We start from the raw sequence: 12,038 nt of genomic DNA, 5'->3' as shown, positions 1-12,038 counted from the left end.
GACTTTGCTTTTAAAGGAAAACAAGTGGCTGCTATATTCATGATCTGATAGGTCAGACTGGCTTACCCTAAGGACAAAAGCTCTTTGAAAACCCTCTGATGCATCTACCTTTTGCCATGGTTTGAAAGGGCAGCGTGCCAGGGACTTTAGCAGGTGGGATAGGGGAAAAGAACAAGCACTGGGGTCCAAGGAGGTAAAGACGCCCTCCAGCTTTGCACTCGCTGTCTTTGCTCTAAAACACTTTCTGAGCAACTTAGGTGTCTACCAGGTAAATCCAGACACCAGAAAACCAACCCAAACGCTAATAGTTGTACAGATTCACTTCCTCTTTGTGTATATGTGTGCAAATCACCCTTGATTATTTAAATCACCCTACTTTTTCTCATTTTTTTTCCTTATTAAAAGCCAATGGTGGAGGGAGAAAAAAAATTTTAACTCTGCAGACCCACAACAACAGAATCCAGTTTTATATACAGGGTTAGGAGAGGAATGTACTTTTATCTCTCAGATACGAGAGTAAAAGTTGTATAATAGATACCAGGTTATAAATTTTAAAAGCAAGATCACCTCAGAGGTGCCGGGTCCCTCCACCTTTCCTGTGTTGGGGTGAAAGCTCTGTCCAAGGGATGGGAACCTGCTGGCCTACATGGGCTGTGCTGGTAGCTGGGCCCCCTCTTGCCCCTTCCCACTGGCACTCTGGGGGACATTGAAGGGACAGTGAGGGCCCAGTGAGTTCACTCTCAGGACAGGAGAGGGCTGGCTCTTCGAAAAGTAATCTAACGGTATGCCAGTATATAAAGAGACAGTTACTACCTGTATGCTGTAAACACCCCTTTAAAATCGGAGTGAGAACCTGTTTATAAACGTTTACCACACTCAGAGAGATGCTAAGGAATATCTGCAAATATGAAAGTGTCATGAACCTGCCCCACTATTGGTTTCAGGGATATATATGCAGGAGCAGAGGGCTAGTGAAGGTGGCGTTGTGTGCCCCCCTCCCCCAGTAAAACAAGCAGGGAAACCCATGAAGTCGCCATTTTACACAGGTCTGTAACTGTCGCACCATCCACTCACAAGAGGCTCTTTCTCCGTTGTTCCTTGTGTTTATGTCCCCTTTGCTCTGGCGCCCTTTAGTCCCTGTCACTTCCTCCATGCGGTAAATTTCGGAAACGCACAACTTGGGATTAAAAGCGAAGTACATTTTCCCTGCTTTGATTGTCAGGTTGCGGTGGTCCCAGTCCCACAGCTGCTGCAGGTTCTGGTTGTCCAGGACGTAGAAGGAGTAATTCCTAGAAGAAAAGAAAAGGACATCAGTGCACTCACCTTTCCCATGGACCCAGCCCCTCCTCAGCACGCGGCTCCATAACGTGGTCCTCTTGCCAATCATCAACTTAGCTATTAACACTCTATAACGAGGGAAAGTTACTGTTAACAGTGGCAACCAACTGGTTCAAGGACAGCATATTGAAATCAAGAGTACACTAATTTTACGATCTCTGTTACCAAAAATAATGCTTCCCAAGTTGGAGGATGTTACTCGATTCATTCCCTAGAACTGCCTTGGGTTATTTTTCTCAGAGCATGTACAATGTGCTTGTGAGGGGGACCTGGGAGAACAGACACGCGCTGCTACCCAACCAGAACGGCTTACATATTTGCTGTGGAAAGTCTCCTATTATCCTCGGGAGTAAATCACATCCGTGCCTAATCAGGAGGGTACGGTGAAACAGCAGGCAGGACAGGACAGGGAGACAGACTCACAGTGGACCAGCCGTGGGCCTGCTCACTCCTCCTACCTCGCCCCACCCTGCAAAGCCCCAGCTTGGGGCCCTGGAGAAGACATGGGGGTGAGAAACAGCCCAGGGTGGCAGTCTCCGTGGGCCACCTGTCCAGGCAACAGCCACCGTGTCTTACGCAGAGGTCCTCAAAGCTTAAGTGTGCAGTGCATCACCTGGAAAGCAGAGATTCTCATTCGGCAGGTCTAGGGTGGGTTCCCAGGTGATGCTCATATTGCTGGTCCAAGGACTGGACTTTGAGAACCACTGCTGTCAGGGGTACTGAACACGGGGTGGAGGGGGGGTGGGTGGGTAAGGTTCTGGAGGCCCAAAGCTGACCAGGCAGACCCAGCTCCTGCCCCAGAGAGTAACCAGGCAGCAGCACACCCAGGGTCCACCAGAGGGGAGATGGAAGCAGGCAGCATCTAAGCAGGCTCCCCTGGTACCAGGGATTTCCACTCCGGGGAGGCGAGCACACACAGCAGCGCACCTTCCTCTCTGGCTCCCTGGGGAGCAAGGTGGCAGCACCAGGCTGCAGTCCGAGTCCTCTGTGCACTAGGTTCTGCTTCCACCTCCCTCAAATACCCCCTCGCCCTCCTGCTCCCTAGCCTCAGTGTCTTTCTGAGACACATTCACATGCCTTATGTAGGCAACTGAGTTTAGCAGTTAGCACAGCACTTAGAACTGTTTTTGAGATTTATGCACAGATCCAACACACAAACACACAGTACAGAAGGAGCCCAGCCCCTTTACAGAGCCAGGACTGTCACCCCAAAGCCCGTCTGCCCTGGATGACACGGCCGTCAGGACACCTCTCTGGAGAATGTCCTCTTTACCCCCACGCGGGGACCCCTAAGCACCTGTCCAGCCCTCGGCCCACACGCATTTAGGCTGGAGCTTGAGACCCAGTTAGAACGCTGCCAAGCAGACTGTGGCATTTCTCTGGGAAGTCGCAGAGACTGTCCCTGTCAGACGGGGGGCAGAGACGGGATCCAGGAGCAGAGGCTCACTGATGAGCCACACAGGCGCGGAGGGCGCTCAGTGTGCTCTGACGCCCACTTCAGTCATTTGTAGGAAAAGGGGTTTGAGCAGCTAACAAGTGAGCCTGCTAATGACTCTCTTGCCCAAAAGGAATGATAGAGCTGAGGCAGAATCCGCCCAGTCAGCCTGGAGTCCAACACCTCCCAGGCACTGGGTTCCCCAGCCCCACACGTGCTGGGTGATGGTGGGGGGCGGGGTAGATGGGAGTGGTGGTGGGGGAGGTGATGGTGGTAGGGATGGTTGCGATGGGGGTAGGGGAGGCTGGAGTCCTGACTGTAAAGGGTTCAGTGAACCAACAAGCACAGCCAAAAACAGCTCCTCCATTCCAGTCCAGGCTCCACACAAACCCTCCTTTAAGTATCTTCACGTGTTAACAGTCACCAAACAGAGTGTTAAGAACTTGCAACTTAAGGTGGTATCCACATGAATCCAGACACGGTATATGCAACAAAGGCCCTGTGTCCAGGAGGAAGCTCTGGGACAGGCATGGTCAGATCTATGTCCCTGGGCCAGACCCGTCCATTTCTCCTCTCTCTCACTGCCGGGTAAGGGGCATCAGTGCAGTTGAGGAGCTGAAAAAGAGGGTTGGAGGTGGAAACAGATGCCTCCTATGATACAAACATGGGTCATGAGTCGGAGTCATCATGAGTCACAGTTGATTTGACGTCAACCATGTCATCACCAGGCCACATTCGTGTCTGCAGAATCTTCCTGGCTCTGAAGAAGGCTCTGCAGGTCTGACAGCACCCTCAATATGTCTGGCTTCCCCTGGGCACCTGAGTTAGCCTCATGGAACCAAATCTCCTTGCTGGTGAAGAAATCTCTGGACCAGGAAAACCCATCTCCCCATTGCTATCAAGTCAATTCCGACTCACAGTGACCCTATTGGACAGAGTAGAACTGCCCCACAAGGCTTCCAAGGCTGTAAATCTCTCCAGAAACAGACTGTCACATCTTTCTCCCATGGAGTGTTGGTGGGTTCCAACTGCCAACCTTTCAGGTGGCACCCAAGAGCTTAACCACTGTGCCGAGGTGGCTCCCTCTGGTCAAACTTCCGTCTCAGCCAGGGTGAGGCTCCTCCTAACTAATTTCACTAGCAAGGCATGAATTTGCACCTGAATGGCTTCTGAGCCACACACCCCTCTCCCCACGGGGGAAGCCTGAATTATACATTAGCAACGTGACAAATGAATGGCAGGCACACTGAAACGCCATGTATTTGATTAATCACTTTCAAAGGCAAGATTATCTCTTCACAGTAAACACAAACATTTTTTACAACATCAAGAAGGCTGGAAGCCAGGATACCAATATTAATAAAACCCACGCATTATAGAGGCTGTGAAAGCTAAAGAAAAATAAAAAGGAGACCCTCATCAAAATAATAATCAAGCCATCCATGCGATGCCTGTCAATACTGTCCTTGTGTTTCATACCCCAGCTTGGGGCCGGCTCCCCCCACATTCCTTCCATGGTCAGGTGAGAACGAAGTCATGGCCTAAGGATAGAGACTGGTCTGCACATCTTCAAAATACACGTGCCTTAAATTTCCATTGTTTCCTGGATGAAATAGTTATTTGAATAAATTACTCATTAAATGTTATTTCCAAATTGTTTCTAAGTTCATTGCCTTTACATTCAAAAAATATTTTTAAAAACTTATTTATTGCTGTTTTGTGTCTATACTTGGGTAGGCCCCACCTGCCAACCTACAGACAGATCTCCAGGTGAGAGGACACACTTGGGTTAGGCTCCCCCTTCTTTCAGAAGAGTTGTCTCCTGGAGGACATGTGTATATGATTTGTATTGATATTCTAAATGCCATGTGTTATGCACTTACTCGTTCTATTGGTGGCTGTCTTACCTCTTGTTTGTCAACACCACCATCGCCCCACCTGCTCCAACAAAAGGCAGGAAGGTGGGGAAGAAAAGAGTCCGTGGGGAAGAAAAGAGTCGTTGTAACTACTACTGATTTGAATGGTACTCAAAAGACAACCCTAGGTACAGGGTTGGGAACATTACCTTTGGGTGTTCAGGGTTTGGGCCTCACCTTTGCCATCTCCTAAGCAACAACTCTATGGCAAAGCTCTGAAGTGACTTCTGGTTTGGAGTTTCTCAACTGCAAACTGGAGAGGTTTCCTGTTCTTCCGGCCTCACGCCAGCATGAAGACGTGAACGAGGTAATATAGAAGGATACTATGAACTTAAAACCACCTCACAAATGTGTGGGGGAATTGCTCTCTGAAGTGTCAAAGTCCCTTGCAACAAAGTCCCAGAGAACAGGAAAGCCCTGTCCCCTGGACATGGGCTGAGGCCAAGGTCTCCAGACTGAGGATGTGGGAGGGACATTCCCCTCTTTCCAGCCCGGGCAGACGTATTAGAGCCCTGACATACTGAGAAAAAATGTGCAAATACACAACCAATCAGACACCCCCTTTCATTTCTCGGAGGAGAAATGGCCTCTCTTCATGGCCGTCTCTAGGGGGCATCAGAGCCCAGCACACGGTGCTGTCTCCAGCCTCACAGGACTCTTCAGGAAGGATCTGGCCCTTTGCAGAGGTGCTCCTTCATCCAATCTGCAAATGGGCTGGTTTACACAACCCCTGTAAGTCCAATACTTAGGCCATCTTGGGGTTCAGCAAGTGCAACAGCACAAGTGCCTTGCAGATACTCGGAAAATGTAACACCTTTACTGCAGTACAACTTACCTACTGCACAGTTCCATGAGCTCCCGTAAATTTACACAGCTGTCCACCTACAACCCCCCAGTTTTAGAACATGCCCATCACCCCAAAAGTTCCCTCATGTCCATTTGTGGTCAATCCCTGCTCCCACCCACAGCTACCACTGTTCTGCTTTTTGTCTCCACAGTGTTTGCCTTTTCTAGAAATTACATATTAATGGGATCATATAACATGTAGCCTTGTGTCTGGCAGTGTTCACTCAGCATGTTTCTGCAGTTTGCCCGTGTTGTTACATGGATCTGTAGTTGAATCCTTTTTATTGTTGAGTAGTTGCTATGAGTCAGAATCGACTCGACGGCAGTGGGTTTGGTTTTTGGTTTTTTAGTATTCCACTGCACCACGTTTTGTTTATCCATTCATCTACTGATAGCCATTTGGATTGTTCCCAGTGGGTATTTCGGGGAGGGAGGGGGAAAGCAGGCTATTATGAATTATACTGCTGTGAACATCTGCATACGAGTCTTGTGTGGACACATTTTCCCAGTCTTTGAGCCACAGGAAAGTGGAGTGAAACAGAGAGCATTATAAGGCCCAGTGGTGGAGTCACGAGCACAGAGGTACTTGTGTGAATCTGAGAATTTCCATTCTCCTAACCTACCGCCTCCACCTATTTTAGGGCAACAGTCCTTGGTAGCACCAAAGAATTTGAATTTTGAATCTTTATTTATCGGATATCATCAGAAAATAAGGTTTTCCAAATACGGAAGTTTTACAGACACCTGAAATACTCTTATTCAAGTGCTTAAAAATGAGCCATTTTATAGAAATCTCATACACCTGGATTATGAAATCCATTTCTTTTGCACACAGCAGAACCATCCTGGTTATCTTACTGTACAAGGTCATGACCCTGGAAATAAGTCAAATTGCCTGAAGTGGGCAATGCCCTCAAGGGCAGCTGGGCTGTCTGGGCTCTTCCAGGCAAACGGAAGGCTGCCTGGTGCTGCCTGCGTCCCCATCTTCAGTGGACCCCCCTGGCTCTGCTCTGTTGTGATGCTGCCTACATGCGGCCAGTTCAGAAGTCAGACTCTAAAATCGGCTCAAACTGAGAGTGATGTGAAGGTAATTGGCTCTGACTGAGAAGCAGAGGGCACTGTTGTTGTTGTTAGGTGCCATCGAGTTGGCCCCAGACTCATGCATGACTGAACACAACGTTGTCCAATCCCGTGCCATCCCCATAATGGGTTGTGGATCTGACTCTCCAGGTCCACAGGGTTGTCATTGGCTGATTTTCAGAAGATCGCCAGGCCTTTCTTCCTAGTCTGTCTTAGTCTGGAAGCTCTGCTGAAACCTATTCAGCATTGTAACAGCACACAAGCCTCCAATGACAGACAGGTGGTAGGTAGCTGGGCATGAGGTACACTGGCTGGGAATCAAACTTGGGTCTCCCTCATGGAAGGCGAGAAGTCTACCACCGATCCACCACTGCCTCATTCCCCTAGGTAACATGCTTGGACTCCATGTGCTGGCCCTGACACCAGTAATCTGGCTGCTCAGGAGACTTCTTGGGGCGGGTCCCAGTGACACACTGAAAAGCAGAGGTTGTCAGGTAAGTGAAGGATCTCCACACTTTGAATTTTTTTGCTCTCCATCAAATAAAAGATGAAAAACTTTTGTCCTATTGAGCCTATTTTCATCCTATTTATGTTCTCACCGGCTATAACAGAGGCTCAAGGAAAATGGCACACTGAAGGCAGCAGCGTGATGAGAGAATGTTTACGTACAGGGAAAAAAAAGGAAGGTGCTTTGGGACAGGTATGTGAGAAGAAATAAAGCAGTGGTTCCCAAGTTTTCCCGCACACTGAAGCCACCTAGGAATCTTTAGAAAAAAGAGACTGATGCCTGGGTCGCACCCCTGGCCATTCTGCTTTAACTGGGACAGGACACAATCCGGGCATCAGGATTTTTTAAAAGCTCCTCAGTTGATTCTAATGTGTAGCAAAGTTTGAGAACCACTGCGATAAAAGTTACCTTGGATTAAACCCAAAGCACACACAAATTAAACTTGCAGACAGCTCCGCTAACGCTCCTCAACTCAAAAACCTCGAATACGTTCCACTGCCTACCCAGATTATAACCTTCACACCTGGATGCATAACACCTTACGTAATCCTAATGCCACTTAACCTCTCCAGCAGTATCTGCCAAACCCAGGATGCCCCGACTCATTGCCTTTGTATCTGCTGCCCTTCCCTGAACTGCCCTTTTTCACCCTTTGCTTTCTGAGTGTTTCTGTAAACCCTTCAAGGCCCACCTCAGAGGCCACCTCTTCTCAGAAGCCTCTCTGGTCTTCTCAATCAGATAGGTGACTCTCCTTCATGCCCATGGCATGTTCCTTATATTTCCCTCCTGGTACTTTGCAAGTTCTGCTTTGTGCTCTCCACATTTATCTACTTATCATCTTCCTTTCCTCTCTTCCCTTCTTAAGGCGGGCAGGGAGCAGGTAAATGGGCAGGAGCTAACTGTTCCTGAGTCAAAGAAAGCAGTTATTGCTACTGGCCACACAAGAAATTAGCTCCTGTGGAGTTAATCACAGTGAGGCTGAGCTGCACTTTTTTTGGTCACAGGTGAGAGACCCCCAACTCCCATTAAGAACAGCAAGATCCCCAATAAAATTCTTTACTGAAATGGAAAAACATTATCACCAACTTCATAAGGAAAGGAAAGAGGCCCTGAATAGCTAAAGCAATATTGAAGAAGAAAAGCAAAGTGGGAGGCCTCACACTCCCCAATTTCAAAACATACTATAGAGCTACAGTAATCAAAACAGCCTGGTACTGGTTCAATGATAGACACATAGGCCAAGGGAGTAGAACTGAGAGCCGAGAGATAAATCCACCCATCTATATAAAAATAGGCAGCCGATATTTTCGACAAGGAGTCAAAGTCCATTAGCAGTCTCTTTAACAAATGGTGCTGGCAAAACTGGATATCCACATGCAGAAAAATGAAACAGGATCCAAACCTAATATCATACACAAAAAATAACTCAAAATGGATCAAAGACCTACATGTTAAAGCTAAAACTATAAAGTTCCTCAAAGATAATACACGGACAAAACTATGAGACCTAATTATTTTCAGTAATAGGTTACCAAACACAACCACAAATGCATGAGCCAACAGAAAACAAGTCAGATAACTGAGAGCTCCTAAAAATTAAATACTTATGCTCATCAAAAGACTTTATCAAAAGAGTAAAAACAGAACCTACAGATTGAGAAAAAAAATCTTTGGAAATGATATATCTGGTAAGGGTCTTATCTCTAAATTATATAGAAAACTCAACAACAAAAAGACAAACAACCCAATTAAAAGGACATGAACAAACATTTCACCAAAGAGGACATTCAAGCAGCCAATAAACATATGAAAAGATGCTTTTGAACATTAGCCAGAGAGATGCAAATCAAAACCACAATGAAATACCATCTCACCCCTGTAATAATGACGCTGATCAAAAAAAAAAAAAAAACAGCAAACAACAAATGCTGGCAAGGTTGGGGAGAGACTGGAACCCTGCTCCACTGCTGGTAGGATTGTAAATTGCTTCAACAATTACGGGAAAAGGTATGGTGCTTCCTCAAAAAACTAGAAATAGAAATACCCTATGATCCAGCAATTCCACTCCTACAGAACTAAAACTACTGACATGAACAGATATATGCACACCAGTGTTCACTGCAGCATTATTCACAATAGCAAAAAGATAGAAACAATCTAACTGCCTATCAGCAGACGAGTGAATAAGCAAACTGTGGTAGGTACACACAGTAGAATACTATGCAGCCATAAAAAATAATGATAAATTCTCAAGACACATTACAACATGGACAAACCTGGAGGACATTAAAAACCAAAACAAACCAAACCTGTTGCTGTCGAGTTGATTTTGACCCATAGGAACCCTAAATGACACAGTACAGCTGCCCCATAGGGCTTCCAAGGAGTGGCTGGTGGATTTAACCTGCAGACCTTTTGGTCAGCAGCTCTATCACTTACCCACTGTGCCACCAGGGCTCCTGGAGAACATTATGCTGAGTGAAATAAGTCAATCACAAAAAGACAAATACTGTATGATCTCACTATTATAAAAAGACAAGAATAGGTACATGTGCAGAAAGCAACATTCTTTGGTGGTTACCAGGGATGGGAGGAAGCAGGAAGGGGAAACATTTTCGTTAATTGTGATGACGGGTAAGGCAATACCGAGTAAGGGTGAAATCTCCACAACTTGACCAAGGTAAAAGATGACACTAAGAAGCACGCAAGAAGAAGGCATGGTTTTGGGAAAAGCCACAACATGTACGATTTTGCAACAACAGCAAGAGTAACCTAAAAATATGTGTGTTGTTACATGGATGGATACGAATGAGAGTGCCAACACGCTGTGAAAAGTGTAACCAATGTCACTGAGTAGTATGTAGAGAAATTGTTAAATGAGAACCTAATTTGTCAGGTACATTTTCTCCAAACACACAATAGAATATTTTAATAAATAAAAAGAAAGGCAAGATTCTCTAGAGCCCCAGCTATAGAAGGACCAAGTCTCTGAGAAGGAGCAGGCGGGAGTCAAAGGCTGGAAGCCCTTCCACAGGGCTATCGATGAGCAGCACGTTGTGAAAACCTGAGGCCCCTTTGCCCTCTGCTCCCACCTCCAACACTAACAGCCGGGCAGAGGCCTGGGAACTTACCTGTGAAACCCCCCAAGACACCTGAGCAACAACATGAATCCTTAAAAAGATCCCACTGATACTTCAGGATTTATAAAAGTTTAGACAATAAGGAATACACCAACAACATTCTTGCAAATAAAAATCTGGATTTAATTTTCAACTATCTTTAGGCACATATACTTGTAGTCAACACACAACTAAAAGGTAATTGTTAATAAGAATGAATGAAACTCTCCTCTCACTTTTCACCTGTCTATCAACTGCTCAGACTGAGTAAAAAAAAGTGTCTAACCAGCAGGAAAGGTGAAAAATCCCCATCTGCCACAGAAAAAGTGCTTCCTGACGTGGGGGATTCCATAAACACAAACACCACTTGGAGGAAAAAGCCAAGCTACAGTTCATGTAAATACTTGATACAATAATCACTAAGCACCACCTCAAATTGCCTTGCCACACAGGTGACCAGAGTCACTCTGGGCTGGGCACAGGGGTAGCCTTCCTGGATCTGCAACAAGAAAAGTTTTCTTCACTAAATGGATAACAGATAAGTGGTAATGTTGGTGAAGGGTAAGATAGTACACAATACTGGGGAAGTCAGCACAACTTGACCAAGGAAAGGTTATGGAAGCTTCAGAGACACACCCAAACTCCCTGAGAGAACAAATTACTGGGCTGAGGGCTGGGTACCATGGTCTCAGGGGAAATCTAGCTCAACTACCATACATAGTTTATAAAGAAAATGTTCTACATCCTACTTCAGTGAGTAGCGTCTGGAGTATTAAAAGCTTGTGAGCAGCCATCTAAGATACTCCACCTGCCCCGCCCCCTCTGGAGCAAGGGAGAATGAAGAAAACCGAAGACACGAGGGAAAGATTAGTCCAAATAATTAATGGACCACAACTACCACAGCCTCCACCAGACTGAGTCCAGCACAACTACATGGTATCCAGCTACCACTGACTGCTCTGACAGGGATCACAACTGAGGGTCCTGGACAGAACTGAAGACAAATGTAGAACAAAATTCAAACTCACAAAAAAAGACCAGATTTATTCATCTGACAGGGACTGGAGAAATGCCGAGAGTATGGTCCCTGGACACCGCTTTGACTCAGTAGGGAAGTCACTCCTAAGGTTCACCCTTTAGCCAAAGATTAGACAGGTCCATAAGACAAAATGAGACTAAAGGGGCACACCAGCCAAGGGGCAAGGATGTGAAGGGAGGAGGGGTCAGGTAATGGGGAACTCAAGGCTGAGAAGGGGAAAGTGTTGACACATCATGGGGTTGGCCACCAATGTCACAAAACAATATGTGTATTAACTGTTTAATAAGAAACTAGTTTGTTCTGTAAACCTTCGTGTAAAGCACAATTAAAAAAGAAAGATGTTTTTCTAAAGAATCAGTGCTCCCAGTAGGGAGGATACTGAGCTTTTCAAAGACAGAAGGAAGAGCTTTCCTCTCTCTTCAGCCATATGAGATGGTGGAATTTAAAAATTTAAGACTGCCTAAGAGTTAGCCTGAGAAAAACTGGGCAGCTGTACAGAAACCTTTAAACGGTTAACTTTATCCGGTTGGGGCCAAGAATCAGCAAGGACAACCCTTCCCATGACCTTCCCATCTCCTTTTTCCCCCTAAATTACTTCCCTAAATTCACTTTATAAGGAATTCACTCATTAATAGATGAGTTGCCTCTTATCTCAAAGTGTTAGCTTAAAGCCAGGCATGAGCTGTATTTAAAAGGGCGGATATAAGAGAAAAACATATATGCAAAGGTACACCCGGGCTGACTCCCAGGAAGAAAG

The 12,038-nt window shown here is 46.2% G+C and overlaps 1 protein-coding gene across 1 annotated transcript in view; it reads right to left on the bottom strand.

The window, feature by feature from the left end:
• Positions 1-12,038, bottom strand: part of IGF1R (insulin like growth factor 1 receptor) — a 352,725-nt gene that overhangs the window by 54,887 nt on the left and 285,800 nt on the right. Inside the window, exon 7 of the mRNA XM_010593853.3 lies at positions 1,075-1,289. Coding sequence (XP_010592155.1) covers positions 1,075-1,289 — 215 coding nt within the window. The remainder of the gene's footprint in view (positions 1-1,074; positions 1,290-12,038) is intronic.

This window comes from Loxodonta africana, chromosome 13 (assembly GCF_030014295.1).
Source record: "Loxodonta africana isolate mLoxAfr1 chromosome 13, mLoxAfr1.hap2, whole genome shotgun sequence".
In the NCBI taxonomy this organism is placed as follows: Eukaryota; Metazoa; Chordata; class Mammalia; order Proboscidea; family Elephantidae; genus Loxodonta; species Loxodonta africana.
The sequence above is the reverse complement of the archived record's forward strand: the minus strand, read 5'-3'. Positions and strand labels throughout refer to the sequence as shown.